At 38.6% G+C, this 27,325-nt stretch overlaps 1 protein-coding gene across 1 annotated transcript; it reads right to left on the reverse strand.

Annotated features, from left to right (window-relative positions):
* On the reverse strand, window positions 1-27,246 carry RAB40B (RAB40B, member RAS oncogene family). The gene is made up of 6 exons (XM_074889375.1): window positions 26,633-27,246; window positions 5,205-5,265; window positions 3,211-3,271; window positions 2,258-2,335; window positions 1,550-1,772; window positions 1-1,142 (listed from the first exon to the last, which is right to left on the reverse strand). The coding sequence occupies exons 1-6, from the start codon at window positions 26,772-26,774 to the stop codon at window positions 871-873; spliced, it is 837 nt and encodes a 278-aa protein (XP_074745476.1). The 5' UTR covers window positions 26,775-27,246; the 3' UTR covers window positions 1-870.
* Window positions 27,247-27,325: the final 79 nt, after the last annotated feature.

Below are 27,325 nucleotides of genomic sequence, written 5' to 3' on the forward strand. Positions count from 1 at the left end.
TAGGATTTCTTTTCCAGAAACATTTATTTATTTTTTAAATAGTGTTCTTTCCTTATAAAGCAGCTCTTCAAGTCATGTTCCTTTTACCACAGTGTCTTTGGCATTTTCCTCCTAGAACTTTCTTGTAGAGTGGTATAAAATGTAATTTATTTATTTTTTTACAGAAAAATAAGTATTTAAACCACAAATTAATTCCCCAAAGTATTAAATAACATACCAAAAACTTTATCAAATCTATTACATACACTAATGGGACAAAACCTTGTTGTGTATGTGTATAATAACTATATATACATTTTTAGCTTAGTTAAGTTAGTGCTTCAAAGTTATCAAGGAAGCTTTACAAAAAAAATCCAAATGCACAATTGCAGTATTACTAGAATTTGTCACACTATTTGTTGAATTTAACAATGTATACAATACATTGCATTTAAAAACCTCTGCCTGAATATGCAAACTGATGACTCATCTTTATGTTTTTGAATAGTTTGCAAAAAGACAGGATTTTATACAATTACATAAGTCACTTTCCAGATTTCATGGAATTAAGAACTGAATATAATGATAATTATCCCCTATATGAAAACACATCTACTAGTAAAAACAATGGCACCATGCACATCAGAAATGAAAATGCAGTATGAAAACCCAACAGCAAAATGTCACATCCTTTCAGTTGCACTGAACATGTCATTCATTCCAAAGCAGCATTACTGTAGTGAGCAAGCTCTAAAATAAGACTTATTTTTCTTATTTTTGTCTATGTAGTGTGATACATACATAGACGGTGCTCAACCATTAAACAAGGAGTCCTTGTGTTCAACACTTCACATGAGGGATTCCATCCAGGTTCCTTTTCCCACAGAGAGCTTAAGAAATTTTACAGCTGTTTCTTGTACAGTTTTTTGGTGGGCTCTGTGGTGGACGGATAATTTTAGCTTTCTTTAAGCTGTTCCTTTTACTGATGTTGCTGGATGTGAGGGAGTATGAGCGTCCATGCATCATCCTGGCATTAAGGCCATTTGCCATGGAGAAAGATTTGAGATGGCTTCTTAAGGCAACAGGGAGAGGCAGCTTGTCAACAAGATGCACGGGGGTACAGGAAACTATGGCACGGCAACAAAGGTCTTGCAGACTCAGTACTTAAAAACAGACATAAAACTCGCATTATAATAGCATGCTTTTGTCAGCCACATGGTAGCAGCATACCCAGCACTCTGTACTTCCAGGATGAATCCTCATTTCTCCTCCCACATCCTTTCCCACATTACCCAAAATATCTGCTGCTTCAGTTTCCTATTTATGTCTTAATACTTAGATGACTGAGCATGTAAGTTCTAGGAAAGATATGTTATTCCCTACAAAAGCAGAACAGGTTATGCCTGCAGATACGTATTTTCTGTTTAGAAAGCAAATTGTACAGGATTCCTGATTCTTCTCTTTTGATGCTTTTGCATCAGGGTTAAAGTTTCTGAAAATTATTTTATACTAATGAGCCATAAACCTTAGCTAGGACTAAATTTACACATTTTCAATGTAGATTGCTTACCTTTGTTCGGCCTCCAGAGCCTGTCCATTCCATGTCTCATCAATACTATTCTTGCTAGCTCGGTAAAGGACTCTGTAATATTGAAATTACAAAGTGGACTGACTTCAAAAAAAGTCATGCCCAGCCTCTCAGCATAGGCTTGTGCTTGTTCAGTAGACACTTGGCGCTTGAAGGCTAAGTGAAGGCGATTTCCAACCAGGATTTTTGGTACGCCAGGAGCATGCTGAGCAAAGACAAGCAATAAAAAAATTAATAGTTTGGCTTCCATTTTGCCCTTCCCTCAATTAAAACAAAGAAAAGCTTTTTCAAGATTTAAAGACTAAGTGGCAGGTTGGAACACATGATCTCTAGAGGTGCCTTCCAGCTTAAATTATTCCATGATTCTCTGATCTAAAAACATCCCTTCCTCGGAGAAGACAGGCTTGCACAGATGATGTGGCAAATCTATAGCAAGAGTAGGACTACAATATGAAATCTTTGCCCTCCATATGCTTTCCATCAACACCTTTACAGAATTCAGACACTTTAGCTGATATGTTTCCAACTTTCTAGAATTATAAACATAAAAAGAAATTGTAAACTTGGCATCTTGGAAAGCTCTGTAGTAAGCACTGCCTGCAAATGCCAGCAAAAACAGTAGAAAATATCATAAGCTGTTGGTCTTAGTCATCTGTTACAGACTAGTGACTCTCTGGGATTGTACCTTACCTCATCTATTTCTTTTATCCATCGATTGATTCCATCAAATGACCAACGATTTGTAATATCATACACTAGTATTACTCCCTGTATTAAAAAAAAAAATTAAAAATGGTAAGTTTAACAGAGACGTAACACAGAGAATACTATCTGTAAATTCTCCAATTCTAAAATAATCTTGTAAGATGCTGAGCAACCTCTCTATGGAGGCAGAACCTCAGCATCCTGTGAAACCAAGCCCCATCTCTGTGTAGATTACAGATCAGCTAAGGGGCAGAAACCCTGACTTAGTTTTAGGGCCTAATGTGTTGGTAAATATTTCCTTTTATAGTAGACAAATTTGGTTGATCATACACACATCACAGCAAATAAATATTTTTGGTCACATTCAGTAACTTGAAGATTCAATGCTCAGTGCAATTCTGGCACATAACAGATGCAACTCGTCAGAACCAATAAATGTCATGAATTATGGCAATACTTTAGAGTCTGAAGATATAGTGACTTTGAGTGTGTCTTTTTAAAGAAAGTTATTTCCTTTTAAGCCATTACATTTTATCACATTATAGACTGTGTTTGTATTTTTCACATCACTCTTGACAGTTTTATGCTATCAATTTCTCTTACTTGGCACACAGTTTTAAAAAGTAGTATTAGCATTGCTTTCACATGATCAAAGTAAGATAACATGCTAAGTTATTCAGGTAACCTACAAGAAGGCATAAGAATATGTATCACTGTATTTTATCCTGATTCAACTTTAATCTCATAGATTTCCCCTCCTCAAAAGAAAATCCTGCCCCTAGTTATTTCTCATGTTTCATGTTATTTGCAGCCTGCTGTTACTGAATCTGGATGTCATCTACAAGTGAGCTATAAAAGCCATCACGATGGTTTGCTAATTCTGCTTTCATTCATCCAACCACCGTTACTCATCCGTGAGAAAGTTGTACTTTGCTTACCTGAGCACCTCTTGAGTAAGACCGAAATATGGTGCAGAATCTCCCTTGCCCTGATGTATCCCTAAACAAAATAAATCATATATATTTTTAGAAGATGTAGGTGGCCTCCTAAATTAAGAGTTCAACTAGATTAACTCATCTGTACTGATCAGTATCAGCTCTTCTGCCATTAGTCATGCAGTAGCAGTCACTAACGCATAAGAGCTGCTCTCGTTCTCAGCAGTTTTTCCCCACTGGCACTCTGCCCTTTCCTCTACATTTCTCAGATTTCTCAGGATAAGAGGACGAGAACTTCAAACTTTACTCTTGCGATTGCCCTTGGAAAACAAACGCTATTACTCAAGTGTACGTATGCGGCTAGACTTTGCATTTAGTTCAGCTTGAAGAGAGATTCTATTTTCACAGCAAAAGTAGAAGGAAACAATAGCTATCACCAAGGAAACTAATGGAAAAACAGTAAATTCTTAATTACAGCAGCAATAGTTCATCATGAGTCTAGTATAATGAAGTCATCCCTACAGGAGTCACAGACAGCACAGATTTTCAGAAAAGCATGAACAAAAAAGAAAAAAAAAAAAAATCACTGCATAAAGTGTTTGGAACCAAAATCAAATTTATAGTGAAGAACATAAGAAGCAAAATTCCATAAAGACTTTTTGAGGTAGATTACAGATCTTCAAATGCAAGGCACATATTTCTGTATATGGTCAACTGCAGAAACATTTCCAATCTGTTATTTTAAGGAGTCCAAAGAACATCCTTGCCCTTCACAAAAAGAATGAAAACATCTCCTTCCTGGCTAATTCTCAGATAAGCTTTATGTGGTATCTTTGCTAAGCTATATAAAGTGGAAGACAGAAGAAGAAAAAGAAACTAGGTGAACAAAATATCAAGTAATGAAGATACCATATGGCAGAGTACTATTATTCATCATTGCATTTAACATTTGAAACATATTTTGAAAATCATAAAGGCAAAAACAACCAGTGAAGAATAAATTAAACATAACTTTGCTTTGACACACAGGCATTTAACTTCAGTAATTAAAAAAAGTCTCAAAGAAAAGTAAACACCAAAATCAATGTTAAAGATGGAAATGACACAGAATTGTCTCTTTCTAGGAGGGAAAAGGATATAATAATTCATTTTCACCTTCAATTCTCTACTCTATCTGAACACTGCTTGTTCCTAGAACCTGTTTCTCTGATTTATCTACATTATGGTTCCTGAGAAATCACAGTCCATCTCTTTCTTGTCCTGCACTGACCTTACTTCTCCCTCTTTTATGCCACCAGTCTAGGGAAAGAGGAAAACAGTGTATTTAAGAGGCAGCAACGTTGCTGCATTTTTCAAGTTGTATCACTTGCTGAGTATTTCTAAATGAACCAGAAGATGGCCATCTTCAAACAACCTTAACACAAAAGCTCCCTGACAGACCAAATATTTGACCCTACAGGAAAAACATTTGTTATAAAATAATTTTATTTGTTCTCAACATGTTTTTGTAAATATCAAATCACATTAGATTGGATATAAATTAAATTATATGAGCAATAATGCCGCTTTTTTTTTTATAATAATACTGTGGTTATTCAGTCAACCATTACTACTAATAAATTGAGCAAAAGGATGTTGCTATGCAATCACTGTATGCTTTCTAAGTACTTTCATGATTCTCATTACCAGTATATTTTATAATCTTTGAAGGCACTTTGAATCTGTCTTGAAGACACTTGTAATCTTTTATGCCTTTCTTCTGCATTTGTTATGCATCTCTCTCATAGAGAAACTATAGGGTCCCTCATTTTACACGAAATAGATGCAAAATGGAGGTAAAGAGAAAGCATGACTTATTCAAAAAGCTATCTGCCTGGCTCACTCTTCCTCAGTTGACTAAGTATTTCTGAATCATAAGGAAGAACTCCTGCCCTGAAGAGTTGCATTTTTGTGTCTCTGAAATATAAATTATGAGGAAAGGTGAAGCACACACTTACCAGAGCTGTAGCTTGATTCGTCGGCCATCCAGAAGAATTGTTGTAGTCTTATAATCTATACCTGTGGGGAAGACAGTCATGCAAGTCTTAGAGCAGCTTGCAGGTGTACAATACACACACAGACAGTTACAGATTTCAAAGAAGCTGACCTTAAAAAAAGGTATTTGTCATTAGTACTCCATGAAGTGCATATGGATAAGAATAACTGGTTCCCATGAAGTTATGAAGACCCTTCATATTACTTAAGATTGGTCTGTTTGGAGCAGATGTCTCAGGCTCCCTTCAGGCTGATAAATGCTCTGTTTTATTCATTATCATGACAATATATAAGCTTTATATAGAGAGAAAGTGTTTTATCTCTTCAACAGAAGGAGGTAGAACTAGGTTTTTGGCTCTTCTCTCATACATACGTTGTAGACTAAATGCTGTTCTCTTCATTTATTGACTAGATTTACTGACTCTATTATTTTTTCCTTTCTTATAATCTCTGGCTTATAGACAGTTCTTATATCAGATACATGTGTCCCCCTCTTATATAAAATCAGTGGATGGTGCAAGAAGTGGCTTCCCTTTTGTCTTCCAGCCTTTCCCATTCCTACTGATAACAGCCTTTTCGTCCCAAAGATCTATGCAGCTAGTGTCCAGCAGAACGCAGGCAAGTTCCATGTATTCCTTCCCATAACATGCCCAGACCTTGTGGCTGAGCTAGAGTATCTCTTTTAGATGAGCTAAAGAAGTACTGCAGTGTTTAAGGGAAGTATGTATTGTAAGTATACGTACTTACACATGTATACACATGCACACATATAACTTAGCTCACACCTTTATTGCATGTTTTTGTAGTCTTTGCAAACAACCTTCAGTGCGACATAATATTACCTTTTTACTGCTAAACATGCCCCAGGAAGCAATTAAACTACGTAAAAATAAGCTCAAGTCTAGCATTACTGTTTTCTTGGGCAAAACGGGTGTGTTAGTTTCAATGAGATTAAGAAAAACTAATCAGAAGCAGTTGTGTAGCTGCAACTGACCCCTGAAAATATCTACCACCGTGCTAGGGTCAATCACTTATGAACACTGTGCTTCAGTACTGCATCCACAAATTCCGTAATTATAAACATTAAAAGAGAAGCTTTTACTTTATTAAATGTTATTTTAAAAGTGTGCATTCAGTATTCACGCTGTGCAGCCAAGCACCACAGTTTCACTGGTAAATGCATTTTTCTCGTGTTTTCTTTGCTGTGTCATAGTTAACTTCTTGAATTGAACATTTATTCAGAGTCCTCAAAATGAAGTTCGAAAAGCATGGAAACTAGCTCTGAAAAAATGTACTGAAACGTAATGAGACTTGTACCTTGAAAAAGAGAGACGTGCTTTGTTTTCTGAGCATGAACAAGAGGGTAAGAAAAATACAGTGACATGGAAAAACAAATACATGCAGAAGAGTGCCCTAATTACTAAAGATTTCAGCACATCTTTACTGGAAGAACAGGGATTACACTGTGCTGAAGATGATCCTGTAAGTGTAAGATTCATTATTATGGGTGGTATCAACATCTGAACAAAAAAGTTAACCTATAGATCAATGTTTGTATTGATAAACATAACAAATGCTTACCAAAAAGATAGTTTTTTCTGTATTTAAGGGGAAAGAGAAGTTTGAAAGTTTAATAAGAAAATGTATCAATTACTTATATCACACTCTCAAAGAAAAAGTATAGCATAGCATGACACATAAACAACAAATTTACCTCCATTTTTGTAAACAAAATAGATTTAAAACCCTCTGGCATAAATAAGGAGACACAGAAAAGGAAGTCTTGCCCACCTCCTTTTCCACAAGGAAAGGAGATTGTAAGACTAGGTCTGGAGTAAAGAACAAATGTTAAATTACCAAACAGGAGGTACTGCAAGGTAACAGTTGTCAGCTGAGTCGGCTCCCCTTGTAGCCATAGGCAAAGAAAAGAGATGCTTCATTTGTGCTGCTTCTAAAATTCGCACCACACCGAACTGCTCAAATGGCACTTGTCACATGTAAGATGCTGAGGCAAACAAAATTTGAGCCTATTTTATGAAAACAACCAGAAACTTGAATTCACTAAGTTATAATCACAAGACAATACTCTTTAAAAGGAGGTATGGATGCATTACTCCACAAAATGTTCTTCTAGTTACAAATCAGGATCATTTCTTACCCAGACATCAGTGCACCATTACCCAATGCAGCTATCTACAGGCTGTAGTCTCAAGACAACTCATTTGTACACAACTATCATCAATGTCTCCTCCAGAACAGACACTGAAGGACTCTGAATGCCTTTATTACACAGCACAATAGCATCAATTCCTTTTTTTTTTTTTTGTAGGATACCTATTGTAACATAGATACTAAAGCATATAGTGAAACAAGTTCTTTATCTCTAGTACAAGTAACCTCATTTCCCTAATTTCCTGGCTTCTTGCATGCCAAAATCTACATTTGCAGATTAAAGAGCTAGTGGTCAAAAACTTTCACAGCAATATTAGCAAATAGTTTTTACTTCTGTATTGTATTTGCTGATATTATTAGTAGAATTAAACCAGCTTTAAACTTTCTAAGTTGAAAAAGATTTAAACCCAACAATTTTTGAAGGATAGTTGCACTGCAGTACTATTAACTAAAAATATTTTAATCTATGAATTGATTTGACTTGTCACATAGTTTATGTCATTTCTAGCAGCAGTAGCAACTGCTGAACATCTGCCCAATTTGAAAGCCAAGAGCAACAGAGGAGTAAGCCACCTTGCCATAGCCCTACAGAAATGGGTATTTGCAGTTCTGAGATTTCTTAAGAATGAGAAGCCAAGAGGAATTGCCTGTTACCAAGATCCTGGCAAGGAAGATACTAGCAATGACCAGAGAGATGATAGAAATCAAGCTTAAGAAGCAGTCTGGCTGTGATATGAAGGCCAGGTAAGAAGATCAGGAAGATATAGGCACTGTGATGCTAAGTCACACGTTATTAGGAAATGTATTTCAAAGATACCACTTCATTTCTATTGCCTTCAGGATAGTTCACGAGTCAAATCGACATACAGCTTTGCTACTCCCACTTTTACAAACCAATGAATACGTCCTATTGTCAAGTAGGAGTATATTGAGAAAAAAAATCTCTTGACACAGCTCCTTCTAGCCTGGCAGCAAAGAGAGGGAGTTAAATTCTTCTGATCGTTCCAACTCAAATCAGAGACTGGTCCAGTGCCATGCCAACTTCACAGTTCCCAGATAAGCATCGAGCTGAAAGGCCAAGGACAACAAAACAGGCATTTCAAGCTTTTAGCTCACTGCAGAAGTGTCAATTGAAGCATCTTCTGCCTTTAATTCTGGCTCTTATCTGTACATTTGGAAGGACACACACACACACAAAACCCCTCAATATATTACCATCAGTTTTGGGAAACTTATTTTCATTTATTGGCCAAAGTGTTCCAGTTCTCTGGCCACATTAGGAAATAGTCAAATCTACAAACCATAAGTTAAAATAAATAATAATAATAATTAACACCCCCCCCCAAACCTATAGACAAAGCCTTGGGACACTGAACAGTCTAGGACATTGAAATTGTTCGTGCACTGAAAGAACAAGTTTCATCATCTCAGAAATTCTTGAAAACATAAAACATGTAGAACAAACCCTGCATAACACTATATAACTCATTCCAGCATCCTGTGCTACCGCTGATGTTTCCCGCGGGGTGAAATACCTCCACTAGTTTATCTAAAGTTAATGAAGAGGCACAGACTTTGTTTAGCCAACACTGACACATCCCACACAGTGAACAGATCCATCATTCTGTTAAAAGACATACCAAGCATAGAAAATTAGTATTGCATAGCTAGAGGATACACAGCTGAATAAACCTGGCACTAGTGCTTTGCACCACAGACCATAAACTACTGCAAGTCGCTCATGTTTAGTCTCACACATAAGAAAAAGTAGTATTTTACATTACATGACATGCACAAGACAAGTCTGAAAAATATACTACTACCAGCTGCCGTTTATGACAGCATCTTACCGGTTTCTCAAAAGATTTTTGAGGAAGAGATGAATTCAGAAACTTCCCTATTCTTCAGCTGTTATGCAGCTAGAAGCAGTTGATAATATAACCTGAACACCTCTGCAATTAGCATTTGCCATTGATAAGAATCAAAACAAAAAGCCTTTTGCCATGAATCATCAGGAACAGCATGAAACCGTAACAATGAGACCAACAGATGTGGATTGTGCTGTTTTAGAAATCAAATGTCCTTCCAGAACGTTATTCACTCATTTAGTAAGACAGAATAGCTTTGTTTGGATATGCAACTAAAATGTATCTCTATACAAGAAAGGGAAGAAAAAGGCTGCTAAATCAAAAAAATTCAAACTTCCAAGTAAACCAGAAAGCGTCCCAGTGCTTCCATGGATATTTTTTAATAAAAATTATTTACCTGAAGCCACAAATTGAAATTAAAGAACCTGAAACAAGTCACTATCCTTTCTGAAGGGTTTGGATTGCTTAAATCTAATTGATTTGTAACAGATTTTGTTCTTCTCAAACACAAAATTAACAGATGGAAATTGGAAAGAAACATTCTTGAACCCAGGAAGGTAGTTATCATTCAGCTGTTTGGTAACAACTGCAGTAAATAGGAAGCCATCCTCTCTGCATTGATGCTTCACAGCCATTACCACACTACCACTTATGCTCCACTGACCACCCTGCATTCATGTCAACACTCATTATTTTAAGGTATCCTGTGAATTTCTGCTTCTCTTGAAGTTTAAAGTAGCGTATCAAAGTTTCTGGGTTTTGTGATGGGTCTCTTTAGAGCAGAATCCTTCAGTCATTTAAGTTGCTCATTTTATGTTCCACCAAAGGTAACATTATTTACACCAAAAATCTCTTCAGTTTAATATTTGAGATTCAATGATCTGCAGTGTGACCTACAGCCAGTTGTTTAGCTTTGTAGCAGTGAAAAACACACTGACTGACTTGAACAACATTTGAAACAATGGACTACTGACCCACCATTGATAATATGACAGAGTAAAATTCAGATTTGTCCCTTGAAATTTTTCAGAGGAATTGGATGTTAGCCTAATATTTTAAGGGTTTGGAGCTTGTTCTGCATTTGCTTTGGATCTGTGTTTCAACTTTAGTAAGTTATAGGAGAGGGGAGAAAGAAAAACAGGGGGAAAAGAACCACAAACTTTAAAACTAGATTCTTCAGAGCTGTGCTTTACCCATTCAGCACTGAAAGACTTTCTTCAGTGGCACATTTGTCTTAGGAATGCTCCTTTTCATACCTGAGAAAGTACAGAATATGTGACTCTTCATCTTTGAACCTGATGCTCCGTTACATTTTAGCTCATAAATACTAAAAGAACCAGTTTCATTGGTTTTACTTATTCCTCTTGATGTGTCCTTTCTTTAAAGTTCAAGGCATGTTGTTCCTCGTAGATAATTGATGTCAGATTAGCAGCTTTCAAATTTAATTAAAACAGAATCCAACTACTTCAAAATAATAATTAATACTACTCATAAAAAATTCCAACTCCCTGCCTCCATGGCCTGACTGCCTTCCCCAGAGATTTCAGTGGTAAATACCTTCTCCAGCAATCATCCACTCCCTTAGTTTGTCCAAATTAACCATTCAATAATAGTTATCTCAGACACATACTAATGTCTCCTTCCCACTGTCTGTTTCTATGTCAATAATGGTGTCTACAAACAAATATATATATTCAGTGGGATTCCAGGCCTGTATTTAACAAAATCCACTGAAAACATCCTTCAGGTTCAAAGACTGTTGACTGCACTTCAAAAACCACAGTTTTAGGTTTCAGAGTGCTTAAAACCATTTTCTCATAGGTATAATGAGAATTCAGTGGTCCCATCACTTCTCACTTTAAGATTCCTCAGCTATCTAGCTTTTCATATACACATTAAAATTAAAGTCTAACGTTTCTCTTAAGGACATTTTTGTTTCAAGTATATTTGACAAGTGACACAACTTCCCTTCATTTACTGTTCACAACAAACAGACCCACAGCATGCTCTTGATTCAAAATTCAACTAAGAGTTTTTAAAACTAAGCCCCATGTTTTCAACATCATGCTGCAAAGATATAAACTCTTTACTGCAGTAAAACTGGACTATATCTTTTGATATGTAAGCACGAAGGTCAGGCTATGTGACAGTCATATTTGCCTTCTGCTTGCCATGTCAGAATAATCATCGCTTTCCAAATTCCAGTCTTTTCCCTCACACTTAATTACTGCAATAAAAGCCATCTGTTTGAAAAGCACAGATTGCATATTCAGATTGAAATACACTAAAATTTTAGATCTAGACTGTATTCTTCACCTCATTAGTCCAGCCATAAACCACAATTACAAAGTCTCACAGATAATTCACCCATATCAATGATGTGACAATTTTCCCATTTTTAAAAAGAAGCTATTTGTATCAGAAAGCTCAGCTTTACATTTAGCTTTGCTTATAGCCAGACACACGGCAATATCATAATCTATCCTTCAGTACACCTGTTTTCCTTTAAATGTTTAAAGGAATTAAGTTTACAAGAAATCTACACTTAAAAAATGGAAGTGCTCTTTAACCATTACACAGAAGCTTTTCACTGTTACAAAATTTTCAGGGCACCTAGATAAAATCTGAAGATCTCAGAGCACTTCTAGTTGGCTCTAGTCCAGACTGCTGTCCTTAGAACCAAAGCAAATAGTATGGGTGTAAGAAGTTGGACACAACTTTATGGGATACGTCCAATACTAATCTGAAACAAAATTAACAACTGAGACTCCAAAACCTATATAAGCCCCAAAAAATTAGTCAGGCTGCTAATGCACAGAAGGAATAACTGAGTAAGTTTCTGTCATCCTCTCACTACCAGCACTAGTAAGTAAACAAGCCAGTACTTTGCATATTAAATCCATACCCTCCCCAAAAAGAACATGCAAACAACTTGTTAAGTACATGGGGTTTTTTAATCATGCCTTAGCTTGCAGTATTTCTGCTAAGATGGCTCAATAGAAACTAAACATTCAAGGCAGACAACTGTTTGGAAAAAAACCTATTTGACATCAGCTAATAATGAACTTTTAATCAAAACTAGTGAATGATCCATTTCCATTCACATTAAGAGGAAGAGAAGATCCTGAGATCACAGTTCATTCTCCTCTGTCTTAATATTTGTCAACAATAAAATAGCCTCTTTACAGTCTAAACCCTTAGAAATTTATTTTACAAGAAGAAAGAGAACTGTTCCCATTCCCCAGGTCAGGAAGAAGCAGGAACTATGCACTTCAGTTCATCATTTCCTTTTTTCTACTGCAAAAGAAAAGGATATCAGAGGCATATGGTAAGCTTGTCAACTCAAATGTTTACTACAAGTTGGAGCTAGCATCCTCAGATGAAAGCTGCTATATATAAACATGTTATTGTTTATAAATAGTAGCACTGCAGGAAAAGGGAATGTTATTAATAGCACTGCTGACAAAAAAAGTTCTTCCTTTATTTCAGCACATTTTATTAATAAATTTGAAATAAATTGGGAAGAGATTAATATATCAATGCCAGCAATCTTGCAAGCGAGGTGTTTTTTTCCTGACTCTTCTTTCCACAGGGAAAAAGAATCAAGTGAAACAAGGAGCCCAGGGTGATCAGTGATCGCAGGACACCTCTGGTGCCTGGCACACCTACATTCTGTGTCTAAATCCAACTGCTCATGCACAGCACTGCAACTCACACTTCTGTCCAGAAAATTCACACTAAAAGACAAGATCCCCAAAACTACTGACAGGTCTGGAGATGGACTGGGATAGGACTGCTATTGACTGGTAGCAATTATTAGCCAAAGGTAGGGGTTTTTTTATAGTTATTTAAAGCCAATAACATCAGATGATGATTTAAGAGTGAATGTGGATCACTCAGTTCCCTACACTGGGAAAGGAACACACTCTTGGCAGAAGACAACAAACATTAGCTTTATGATTTCCCTCCTTGTCTCTCCAAATTCTTTGCAACAGAACTCAACATAAAGAAAAAGTAACATCAAGAAGTTCCCAGTTTATAGTCATTGTTATAAAACAGCAACAGTATTTTAAAACAGCTTTTTTCTACTTAAGATTTGCATTTTATAAAAAGAATTGCCCTCAATTTTTAGTCCATTTAATATCAAAGTAAAGATAACCATAACCTAGCACCAGTGAATTTGATTTAGAAATTAACCTCTATAATAAGTACAGGGGGAAAAAAAAAAAAAATTCTTTTACACTACCATCTTCTCACTGCTGCTGTTCATCAGTTCCTGTAAGTAAGAGCTGGATTGCAAGAAGAGTTGCTTTGCATACAACAGGCATGTTGTTAACAAGCATCCGATCTTCCTAAAAAACTGGGTTAGATTATTTTCAAAGAACATCATCTCTCAAGGGCAGCCTCTCTTTCACAATCCCACCTCTATGCTCTTTGCAATTAAAGTTTCAAACATGATTCTTTGTTTCATCTTCTTTGAGATTCACACGTATCCCAAGCAACAGCTATGATGTGGTGCTCTGCATATCAATGGCAAGTACAATGACTGGAAGCCTGGCCAGGCTAAGACAACTGCCCCCAAAAAAGTGGAATAGGTTTTATAGAACAGTTGATTGTCCAATATTTTCAGTGCTCATGGACATCTTCCTGGTATAATAATTTTTTATCATAAAGCTTAACAGTGGGTGTCAAATCATCCTGGTGCATGAGGAAAAGACCAGAAGGCAGGTTACATATCTTCTAAAATTCTACAAACCGAGAAAGAAATGGGACACAGCCACGCAAAACTTGCCCTTACTTGTATCTTAAACACTAGGTTTGAAATGTGGCCAGAATCTGGAAGGGAGAATAGCTTCAAACCTACTGTAAAAATATTAAAAACAGATGCAATATTTCACATTTTACAATATTTTCCAAAAGAGAACAATGACCTTTTATGTCTTGACACTTCATTAGCAGTAAACTCATTCAAAAATACTTGGCATGAGAAGAATCACAAGGACATCCAGCCACTGTTATTCTGAGCTATAGGCCTAAAAGCTCACTGAGAACAGTTGCAAACCTCTCCAGACCCTCCCTAGACTTTAAATCAAGTAAATGATACTAAAGAATTAAACCACCACTTTCAGCTAAGCATATCAATATATCATTACACTTAGAAAAATCAGAATAATTTCATAAGCATTTTAGTGTATATTATGAAATTGCAAGTAATACTTATGATAAATGGCAAGATATAACCAAGATTTAGAAAAAACAATCCAGAAAGCCTACTCCAAGATGCCATCAATACTCCCAGAAGTCACAGCAGTATTTTTCACCAAGTGTAGTAAAAGAAAAAAGCAGGTATTTTTTTGCCCACAAAACACTGCTTGTTGAAAGAGGAAAAAAGATCACTTGAAAAATAATTCTTTCATCTGAACAAGTAATGAATTCTGTCATTATGATGAACTGAAGATCAAAGTGGGAATTCACAAGAAGTAGGTGTAAGTGCAATAGTTTTGCTTTAAAGATGCCAGAGAGCAAAATTCATACCGTTATTGAAAATTTACTGTGGCTTAAAAGCTACCATCCAGAAAACATACAGCCATCATTCCCAAAGCACAGATACTTGAAGAGAAAGAGCCTTCAAACTCATCTCCAAACCAAGCAACAGAAGACCAACTGCACTTCTTAAATTTTGAATTCCAAGTGAAACACATGCTGCGGTAAAATGAGCTTTACAGATAATGTTACCATTAACTCAAGGAATTCCCAAGTCATGAGGTATCTTCAGTATATATACTTCCATTAGAAAAATGAAGGAAATTAAGTCTGGCTTGGATTATGCTTCCATTTCTCCCCTTTCCTCCTCCCCAGCTATTCCAGCAGAAGAGTTGGCAAAGTTATAACTGTACTGCTTTTCCAAGACAAAAAATTAACACAAAATGCTAGCAAACAAGCTTTATTAGGATTTAAAGGAGAAAGACAGACTATACATAACTGATACAAAGCCCTTGTTCCATTCATTATTCAGTTGGTTTCAGTTTTCCAAGAAATTCAAATAAACTGTTTCCAGGTGAATAGGATCAAACGATCACTTCCCTTATGAGGACAGGCTGAGAGAGTTAGGGGTGTTCAGCCTGGAGAAGAGAAGGCTCTGGAGAGACCTTAGAGCAGCCTCCCAGTGCTTAAAGGGGCTACAGGAAAGGTGGGGAGGGACTCTCTATCAGGGGGCATAGGGATAGGACAAGGGGTTATTGCTTTAAACTGGAAGAGGGTAGATTTAGATTAGATATAAGGAAGAAATTCTTCCCTGTGAGGGTGGTGAGGCCCTGGCACAGGTTGCCCAGAGAAGCTGTGGCTGCCCCCTCCCTGGAAGGGTTCAAGGCCAGGTTGGACGGGGCTTTGGGCAACCTGGGCTAGTGGAAGGTGTCCCTGCCTGTGGCAGGGGGGTTGGAACTAGATGGTCTTTAAGGTCCCTTCCAACCTAAACCATTCTAGGATTCTGTGAAATTGCAGGTTGGAGCAATCTCAGAAGGCCATCCAGATCAACCTCCTGCTCAAAACAGGATCAGATACGAGGTCTGGAGACTGCATGACCTCTCTGGGTTACCTGTTCCACAGCTCGACTGTCTTCATGGTACAAAAGTTTTTCCTCTTACGCATTCTGAACCTCTCTTGTTTCAACTTACACCAGTTGTCTCTTACCCTCCAACCATGTACAAAGCCTCACCATGTTCTCTTGCTGATCTTCTCATGGGTATCAGGAGGCTGCTCTTAGGTTACCCACCCAAAGGTCTCTCTTCTCCAGAGAGGTGACTCATTAGTATGCAGCCAAACTTCATTTAAGTTTAGAACTGCACAGTCTTCTTTACTTAAAAACTATGTAATTACTTTTCATGTAGTCTTCTGCACTGAACTAGCCTGTCTTGCAGATGTTGAAGACAAATACAGCATAGATTGACAAGTCAGTCTCTCTATAAAACTATAGTTCTCAAACAGTACTGGATTAAATTCCTGTTTGGAGACAAAACCTAGAATTTATATGGAGAAATTATTACACCATATGTATTATTGGACTCTAGAATCTTCTTGCTCCAAGACTAACATCATTCTAAAAGGAACCATGTTTCTTGTCTGAATGGAAAAAGAAAATAAAGTTTAGAGGTTATGAACTTGTTTAAAATTCCATTTATCATCCTTCTATTTGACAAAGTATGTGTTCAAGTTAAACCACATTATTCAGAAGTGGTTTGAACAGTCAAGGTTGTGCTTTACACAAACTTCACTGAGCATATTTACCAAAGCAAACATACTGAAAGATTAGAAGAACAGGGTCCTGACTGTCTGAGATCATGCACTGTGTCTAGGGATTGCTAAAGCAATTAGAAAAGAAATACATGTATCCAGATACCCATGTTAAAAATTTTGCACAAGACTCTGTATACTGACTCAATCATTCCGTTGAATGCATCGGCTACACGAGCCTCTTTTCCTCAGTCTAGTCAAGAGAGAGTATTAAAAAGGCTGCCAGACCTGCTGGGTCTCTTCTGGGTTTTCCAGCTGGCAGTTTCATATTTCATGCACTTAAATATTCCATTTTAAGGCACTGCATAAAGTCAGCTTGCAAACAAAGTATAAGGGCACAGGAGATACTTAACACATCGTTATCCCTAAAATTTTGAAGGGATGAATTATTTTAATTCAAAATCTATGGACTAAAAATACCTCTACCACTCTTTATTTTAATTAAACTGTTTTTTAAAAATAGTTTGTTTCATGCAAACATCTATAAAAACAGGCAAGTTAAATATACAGTCCTCAAATACTCTTATGACTGCTCCTTCAATATATTCTTTCAGGGTACATAAGCATTCTTTGCTATTTCAGCTTTGCTGATGTGGGATTACAAGGAAACATATGTTGGTAAGGTCAGGGTAGGGCTCTGCATGACGTCATAGCCCAGAGGAAAAATGAGAGCAACGGCAGGAATATAACAGCGAGTTACTAACTGAGATGTGTTCAACATACCTAATATAAAAACTGGGGGAAAATAAAAGAGGTAAAAATCTGAATCGTAAGCCTGGAACACACCACACAGTAAACAAATTCTGGTTATTAAATACAAGTGACTGGACTGCATTTGAAAGTGTGAAAGATCAGCTGCAATTCATCTAGTGCAAGCGTGTCACTCTTGGACTGCAGCTCACTTTTAAATGTTGTCACATGTTCAGTCTCCTCTACATTTACATCTGCACATACACAGAACTTTAACTAGCCATATATTACAAATAATTGGAACTTTTTAATAAATAAGTTATCTTCTTCTGATCCAAGAATAAAAGTATTTTTACAAAACATTTCTCCAAAGTTCTGTGTACTGAAGTACACTTATAGTACATGCACTATTTTAAGAAACACAACTAAAACAGGCATTTATGGCATTGGGAGTTTATGTTATATGAACATGAACTTCAGACCCAAAAATAATTTATTGGGGGAAACTCTAAATAGTTTGATTTTGCATCAGTAAACATTTTCTTTTAAAGCTGCATTTTTTTGGAGGGCTCATAGCAGTCCAGAGGTGTGTCTACACTAACTGGTATTGAAAGTTTCTAAGAGGGTCACAGAATCCCACTTACTTTAGCATAAAATAAATGCATAGCCAAATGGTTTCTTTATATAAATTAAGAAAAAAAGTCATAGAAAGCTGCAGCTGTAATTTTAATTAAAAAAGAGCACACAGATTACCCATTTCCGTAAATGAAGTAGCTGAAAAGAATTCTAAGTCTCCAAATATTGGATTAGGAAGGTTGGCAGGCACATGAGGGAAGCAGACCTCAGAAAGCAGACAGGTTTGCATGTTCTTCCTAAATAGGGTCTCTCACCAATTTTAACAGAGTGCTAGGCTAAACAAGCTCAAGATGACACTTCTTATGTTCTTAACTTAGAAGTCAGTTAGTTTTCAAAACACATGGAAATCTCTATTCCAGAAATTCTCATCATAGTTACTCCATTGCTGTATATTAAACTACGAATTTCTACTTTGAAATCCAACATTGTACAAATAATTTTAATGTCCAAGATAACTCTAAAGTAACAGCCTTGGCTCTTCTAGCTGCCCCATGCTCACCAGCTATTGCTTAATCACCTCCATCTTCTGACACTACTTGTTGACTTCACACAGTGCTTTCATATCAGCACTTCAATGGCAAATCCCACGCAACAAACAGCAAAGCTGTTATATTGGCTTTTGGCTTAGCACAAGAATACATCTCATGAACAATAAATAGTTTTCCCTGCTTCTGACAACATGCATGATTCCAAAATACTTAATCTTCACTGTTTATATGCCTACAACACAGAAAAAAAAAGTACTGACTTGACAGAAATATTTCTTATGCATGTAAGGGTGTTTTCACTGCTAGGTCTTACCTGTCCTTCCCCAGTTGGAGGAGAGTTACTTTTCTGTCCTAGAAAGGATTCTCACCTTGCTTTGAGCACAGTTCAGACATTTGGTTCAGCCAGTCTGAGCATTATATGAACCAGAATATATTACACTTCCTTAGAGATTTATATCCTTTATATAGGGTTCAAAAAAACCATGCCTCCTGTAAAGAATCACTGATCAGATCCAGTAAGTCTCAGCTGAACACATCACATACATTCTTTTTACCAATATGCATTCAGAGTAACAGTCTAATTAATATATCAAACAAGAATGTAATTGTATCAAAAGCAGGTATGTACTACATTAAAGCCTTAAGGCAGCTGTTCTTCAACACACTTTGTCACTTGACACAGCTTGTTAACTGATGATACTTTCTCTTTTCTGCTTTCCCACCCCCGCTGAAAGAGGATACTCTCTTAGATGCCACAAACTACTGTGAAGATGTGAACAAGGTTAGTCGCTTGACCTTTAAACCCCCTCCATTCCTGGGCAGAAATGACATCCTAACTTCATAGTAATTAGGTTTTCAACTTCCCATGGATTTGAGTGACAAACTAGAGTGTTCACAACAAACAGCTGTTGTGAACACCAGTATTTTTGTGGACTTTGCCCTGAGCAGGTACTAAGTTACAGTCAATACTGACAGATGATTTTTATCTTCTGAAAGGCTGAACATTAAATATACAGTATATGTTGATAAATCAGTGTTTGATCTGTAACAGCTTCATTTACGAACTTGCAGCTTTAACTGGAGTATTTGACTGCCTAGCTTGCCCAGTTCATACTTCCATATTACAACGTCAAGACGTAACAGAAAGGAAAAATTATCTGTACAGATGTGTTCCACTATATCAACAGATTTAGATGTGAATAAAAAAGCATAGCAAGCTAAAACCAAATATGTTTGGTGTATTACATTTGAGATGACCCTTAAATAAAAACCAGCATGAGAAACACTAGCCCATGTTGAGTATTTTGGGTAAATACTGCATTAGCTTCATATTTTCAGTCTCATATTAAACAAAATCCAGAAGAGCTGAACAAAATGGTGTATGAACAAAAGGTTTAAAGTTAGCCAGGTTCTATTCTTAAATCCATTTTCCATTCTTGTTTAGCTTCCAGAACAAAAACAAATTTACAGCAATATGTAAGTGTAATTTAACCAACGTATTGGATAAAAATTCTGGCACAGGCGAACTCAATTTTGGTTAGGCCAAAGCAGCTTAAAAGGACTCAATTACCTTGAAGTCTGACCACTTTTCAAAATAGCCTGGACTTTGTCTTTCATGTTGCACACCTGTCTGGGAGCCCCACAGTAATTTTGGTTTTAGTCACTTTCCCACTCCCTCATATCTATGAAAAAAATAAGGGGGGAAAAAACCACCTGTAGCCCAAGGGAAACCGAGACAGGCAGCACATAGTGCAACTGAATGCATGTGCATGAGAAAGACAAAAAAGCAAGTAAGCTATTGCTGTAGTCTCTTTTGCCACAACAATCTAAAGTATTACTTGTAGCAATAGCAGATATCAAATTCAGGCAAGTGTGTGCAGGTTGGTGTTAGGCAGGAATCTGAAGAACATTCTCACGATGTTAAGATTTCAAAGCTTCTTCGTTCTGAAACTGTACAATAATATGCTTGATCAAAATGTAGGTGTTTCTTTGTCTGGTGTTTTGTTGTTGAATAGGCCTTGCTAAGTAACATAAAAGCCAGTTATTGGAAAAGAACAAGGTACATATATCTGGTTTGAATATGTGCATGCGCACACAGTTTTGATTTTTTTCCCTCCAATATGGTTGGGTGAGGAGCCAGCTAAGAGAACTAACTCAAGCCTATTGGATTAAGTGGGCTTCAAAACCTCACTGTAAGATGACCCAGCTTCTGACCTTCATGAAATTGTAAGACAGTAACACTTTTTGTCCATGAGATGGATACGAGTGCATGACACTTGAGTTGCAATATCAAAACAAATAAATATATTAAACCAAAGAAAAATGGCCAAGTAGAACAAAGTGTGCAATAAAGCAATTTTTATGAAAGGTTTGAAGAAACATATGAAAAACCATACACTGCCAAGGAGGTCTAGGATTTCTATTGTTCCATTAAATCAAGTGAGGTAAATATTAATTTTTTCGACAGATGTGTAAGATCAGCTAACAAATACAGAAACCAACATTGACCGATTGACCTGACCATCACAGGAAACACTACAGTATCCTTTACCACATTGTTTATGAAGAATGTGGAAAAAGAGGTAAAAAAACGTGTCACTCAGGTATGCTGCCACGTATCTGAGAAGAAAACATGATGTACTGGTCTCACAAGGTGGGCAATTCTTAGCATGAGACTCCAAACTTGAGATTTGGGGATGGCGGAAGGGCACACGAATGGAAGAAAAGAGCAAAGCCAATGTGAGTTAGATCATAAGTACTTTTTTTTTTTTCAATAGGATGGAAACTATCTGTCATAAGTAAGGCAAGAATAAAGGGAATCAGGTCAAACCAGGATCCACATTTTCAGCTAACATATGCCTCCCATAACTGACTGCCTATTAAGAAGAATTGCTACTCCACAGTGTTATCACCTGGAAGAGACAAAATGCAGTTATAGATGGTGGAAAAGGGGGAAATAATTTCAATTCTTCTCTTTTAAACACAGTGAAAGGGGAAGAGCAAGTACAGAGTGGGTAGCAATTTCTGTTTACGGAACTTTCTTCACATGCAGTATATAATACAATTTAAAATTAATGTCATCTTTCAGCAGTAAGCACAGCTCTTGTAAGATAAACATTAAAGGGGCAGTCATAACTAACATATTTAGAGTAGGACCTATTACTGCTTTACAGACTCAGCCCAAAATAGGTTAGATGCCCTATTTCAAGCAACTATTTCTTTCCATCAATGCCACAGAAGCCTACAGTAATGAGATAAGATACTAGATGTCTTCTAGGCACTTAAACTTGGCATGTGAAATCAAACCTCACCTGCTTTTCCTTGTACAAGAATCAAGTTTAAATCCTTTTAAAACTGAGATCAATGGGCATACAACTGGATTTTAACAAAATTCAAAGGGGAAAAAAATTCATGCCTGTTCAACCTTCTAAGAAAAGTTACTTCATGGCAGCTAAGAGTGATCAATTTTTGCTCTCCTTGTGCTACGAGATAAAGTCTAGTCTATTTATAGGGAAGTATAATTAACCTCAAAAGGTGTTTATTTACTCATAGACACCGGTGCTCAGCAACTTTAAATAACGCTTCTGCTGGAGAAATCCTGATAGAATGACTGAAGATTGTCCCTAAAAGCTGGTGTTATGTGCAAAGAAACACAGAAATTTAATGATGTTGCCATTAGTTTCTATAGATCACGTTGTGTTTAGGAAAACGTAGTGGCTTTAAAATAAGTCCGTGATAAGCATCCCTATTCATTATTATACTAGTAGAAAAACAAAACAATTTTATTTCCCCTTCCTTTCAGCCAAGTAACATTTTCAAAACGCAGTTTAATGAAGACGGAACAGAGAAGCTTAACACCAAATCTTTGTGGTAAGACTTCTACCTCCATTAATTCTGCATTTGGTCTTGTTGGGGGTGAGGGGAGGAAACGACAATCAGCTCACAAATCTAAGTCTTTTAATTTCTCATGGTAACAATATTTCCTTTTGTTTCCATATTTTAGTTAGGGCCCATTCCCTCCTCTTTACACCAAAAAATGGTTTTGATCTGTGTATTAAGTTACCAAGGAAGAGACACCATAAACTATACGTTTGTCTGCTGGGATGCAAGCAGCTGACCACTATCCCAGTCTAAATGCTCCCTATGTATAAGGGTAATCCAGCTCTCCCCGTAAGGTCTCTTTGAGGTTGGGCCATCCAAGCTCCAGGCCTGTGTTCTAACCACTTAGTAATCAAGACAACCACTCATTAACACCCACAACTATTACACACCAGGATCTTTTTGAGCATTCAGCTAAGGCAAGCAATACCCCAGTGAAGTTCTCAATCTAAGGGCAGATGGAATTTATGGGACAACAAACAACTGTGGTATAAACTTAAGAGGATATAAGGGGGTTGCTAGGTGAGAATGGATGAGAGACAATTTGTCTGTTTAAACCTGATGTTCCTGCAAGAAAAGAAGTAGGAGTACACAGGTCTGAACAATTGTTCCTTTCAGTCCCTGTGTCAAGCAATCACACTACAAGCATATGTCAGTATGAAAGCAAAATCAGAATCCAGCTGAATGAAAATCTATTAGTGCAAAACATCAAAATATTTGTCTACCTAGTGACAGCACATCTAAGGTATTACATTCTAGTCTAGAAGCAATTATTTCTTCTGAATTTATTCTGATCAGAAATTAACAAAGCAAAGTTTCTGCAGCTCTCTAAGATCATTTTTGTGCAGTTTTTCCTACCAGGTTAGAGACCAAGTGTGTCCAATCCATTGTAATTTCAGTTTAGAGCAACACGTGGGAGAACTGTTGGCAGGTTACCCAAGACAACTAACCTTGTTAGGTAACTGCCTACCTGCCCATCTCCAGGATAACTGCTTTCTAAATTATCTCTGTGAATCACCAATGCATCTTCCATGGCAGTCCTTACTTTTTATGTTAATAAAGCTTTTTCCCTTCCTTCTTTCCAACCCAGAGCCCTTTGGTCATTAAGAAAAATTCAGAGACCATGAGATTGTACTCCTTAATAGCTGAACTATGCCAAATGCTTTCAAACCACGGCTTGTGGACCAGCAGCAGCTTGCAGGGACTTGACTGATCAGACAATTCTGGCTTTCCTTCCCATCTCCAGATTTTGTATCATTTTTGTGTACTGACAAAAAATAGTAAGACATATGACTGCCACATTTTCCTGGGAATGAGAAAGATGGCAGATTTATTTTTGAATAGTTAAGAAAGTCCCTGTGAAAAACTAATTTGTGGTTTATACAGTTAAAGTTTGAGCCCATAGAGTTGAGACAGTTACATAGCTGCACACAAAGCCTTCAGGAATCTGATGGCTAAAAAACACCACCCAAAAACCCCCCAAAAAACCACACCACACCCCCCACACTGTTCTAGTTATCTCAAGGTTTTATTTTACCTTCATTCTTCTTGTCTGCTTAACTGTCTTTGATACTGCTGAAAACAACCACCAACCAAAAGCTCCTTGATCCTTCTTTGCTGATGAGTCCATCCTCACTCAGCCTTTCTTCCACCTCTCAATATCCCATGGAGCTCATTTAGATTCTCCTCCTTCCCAAAGAAGGGGTCACACTCTGTTCAACACCTTGTCCTTCCTTATACTTCCTTGTAAGTAATCTGTGTCTCTACTTCTTAGAGCACTACAGTGCATCTTAGCAATACCTCCTGTTGTTTAGCACAAGAATGAATCCTACACCAAGGCTAAATTCTAACTTCTCCTTCCTCAACTCTAATGCACTGCTGTCCTTGCTGAAACCCAGTCTCAAAGCTATTCCCTTTCACCAAGCTCCACAACAAAGTTATGTCATTTCAAAGCTTATACATGTGGCACACTTTGACAGATTCTATCTTACCACTAGACTTTCTCTTTCCAATTCAGAGACCTGGCTGAAAGTGGTAGATTCTAGCAGTTAACTACTGACTTGAAAATGGTGAAAAAGTCAGTGTTTATTGAGCTTTTTAATCAAGTTAAATTAGAAAATGAGTCATACTACCAACCGGATGTTTAGCTCTATCCCTGTCCCTGCATCTCTATTTTCATAGTCCCTGAGCCTTCACAGATTCCTCACAGCTGCATCCTATGCAGCCATGCTCAAATGATGTAGGAAAGGCTGAGGGGATACAGGCAGAGAAGGGATATCGGATACAGACCACCAAAGAAACTGGGCAGCTTACACGCAGTGTTCAACAGTATTTCAAAGTTGATGCATTCAAGAACATTATAAATTGAAGAGTGAGAAAATATTTTTTATGAACTTGCACAGTTAAAATCCTTCCTTAAGTGAGACTAAGCAGGATACTATGATTGTGTAAACACTGAGGCTCAGTCTGTACAAAAATTCTTAGTTATGACACTAGTTGCATAAAATTAAAAATCAGATTATATTCCTTCCACATTTTACTACCATGCCATCTGTTATATCTGCCGTCCTCTTGTAAGTCCTATCCCTCTCTTCAGACACACTCATCTTCTCGGGGCTAAGAACTTCTTTCAGTCTCTGTGAAACAGTGACATTTGCATAACAGAGTTTGTAAGGTCTGGAATTACCATATTTGCCTAACCTTGTATAGTTCAGGTGGGTAAATATCCTGGTGAAGAGACTACAATCCATGAAATAGCACATAAAACTTACAACCCTGTATGTATACATTTTGAAGTTATTCGTAGCGATGAAGAATTTCCAAGCTGCATGTTAAGTATTTCCAAAATAACTCTAAAAGAATATTCGTATTTGTTGGCTGTCAAGATACCTATTCACAGAGTTATAGTGTTAGCCACACAATTTAAATATTTTTAAGAGCGAAACCACAAGCGTCACAAGGTTTACATGGGTAAGTCTGAAGTAAGACTGATGAGCTCAGGAGCTGGTCAAATCTTCTCTCAGTTATGTCAAGACACATTGGAGACTAAAGTGCTCCTTCAGCGTAAGAGTTTATAAACTAGATTGTGTGTACAGAACAGAGCCAGACTAGGCACAGTCTCCCCAAGCCTCCCGTCACTTTTCTTCAACCACCTGAAGAGCACAAAGAGCAAACACACTGCAACACCCCAAGGAATAATTTAGGAAAATTATTAAGCAAACATCTTAAAATGTACATTGATACCTTCAAGGTACAGTCTGACTCATAAGCAGTGGCACAGAGAACTCTCCTCCCTCCCTCCAGTTCTTTGCTGTGAATCAGTACTATGAACTCAACATAATAACAGATCCTAAGTCAATGTGAAGCCTTCCAGGGAATTAACTAGTCACAGACTGGCAGTAAATTAAAGCAATAGGTAATTTGACAAGATAATTTGCTTTTTAATATGCCACATGATAGATTTGCATGAGGGAAAAAGAAGAAGCGAAACTAGAGTATGTTCTAGGCAAACAAGATTGGGGGAGTGGATAGAAAAGGATGGGAGGGAGGGAAAATAGAAATCCCCCTTTCCCTGAGCCATTAGCTTATTTTTTAACCAGTCTGCAATGTTCACAACTTCCTATTCTGCAGACAGAATATATCTGGCATGGATGAGGCTCTTCAGTCTTGCCCTTTAAAAAGCTTAAGTGAAAGAACATACTACAAACATGAACCTTGATCTTAAAGGGCTACTCTTCTTATATTGAGAATATGAGAGTGGAAAAGAAGGGAGAAAAAAAAAATATCTCATTTTCTGCTCTTTCAGCAAAAGGAGTTTCACAGCAAATACCTTTGCTATTTAACAAAGATCTTCTACTAGAAAAACATTTTTATTAGTACTTCCCTTTACTCGCTGATGACAACAGAAAAATAACTGCTTAGAAAGACAAATCCTATCACCTCGATCAATACATTCTGTGTATCAAGACATTTCTCCTCCACTTGAGTTCCAAAGCCAGTTTGGCACACGGGATCGCCTGCATGGGATTTTGTAGCCCGACAGCAATCCCACCGCCCTTCTGAAAACTCGGGACGGCAAACCATGGCTCCGCACGGCTCTGCCTGCGCCCCCCTGCCCCCCTGGTGCTACCCGGGCGCTCCGCAGCCCGACAGGAGCTGCAGAAGCCGCCGGTTTCACCTGCCGGCCCGGCCGGGGGGAGCTGGCAGCGCCGGAGCGCGGCCTTTGCCTCCCGCGCGGCCACGGCCCCAGAGCGGGACCCCGAGAGCCTGGGGGCGGGGGGGGCCGCTGGGGCACAGGCGGGCGAGGACCGGGGAGCAGCGGGCAACCGCCCCCCCGCCGCGGGGGGAACCCCGGGGGATGCCGCTTACCCAGGTTGTAGCCGTAGGGCGACTCGGTGGCTCCGTCCTGCAGGCTGGCCAGGATCTCTCCCTTGCCCACGTCGCTGTCCCCCACCAGCAGGAATTTCAGCAGGAAATCGTAGGCTCTCACCGGGCTTCCCACGTGGCTCATCCTCCCCGGCGCTCCCCCCAGCCTCCCCGACCGATCAGCTCCCGCGGCCCATCCCGGGGCCCGGGGGGGCCAGGTCACCGCGGCGGGCAGCGGCGCGGGCAGGCAACGGCATGCCCGGCGCTCGCGGGGGGGTCGGGGGGCAGGAGCGAGGCAGCGGCGCGGTCCCGTCACGGCGGCAGCGCCCGCCGCGCCATCCCCCGCCGCGGCCGGAGCGGGCAGGCTCCCGGGGCGCGCCTCCTGCGGCGACGGGAAACGGCGCTGTCAGCGGCGGGGGACGGCGGCAGCGCGCACCGTGCCGTGACAGAACGGAGCCGACCGTCTCTTCCGACCGAGGGCCCGACCCGCTCCACGCGGGAGCTGCCCGCGAAGGCGAAGGAGCAGCGGAGCGGCCGTGGGAGCCCCGTCCCGCTCCGCCACCTGCCGCCCCGAGCGCGGGCTGTCAGCGCGCCTCCGCCTCGCGCCGCCGCTCAGCCCGCCCGCCGCCGCCGCCGCGCTCTGACAGACACCGAGCCCCGCCCCCAGCCCCGCTATTGGGCGGCCCGCTTCTGCCC

The sequence above is a fragment of the Strix uralensis genome, chromosome 19 (assembly GCF_047716275.1).
Source record: "Strix uralensis isolate ZFMK-TIS-50842 chromosome 19, bStrUra1, whole genome shotgun sequence".
NCBI classification, from domain to species: Eukaryota; Metazoa; Chordata; class Aves; order Strigiformes; family Strigidae; genus Strix; species Strix uralensis.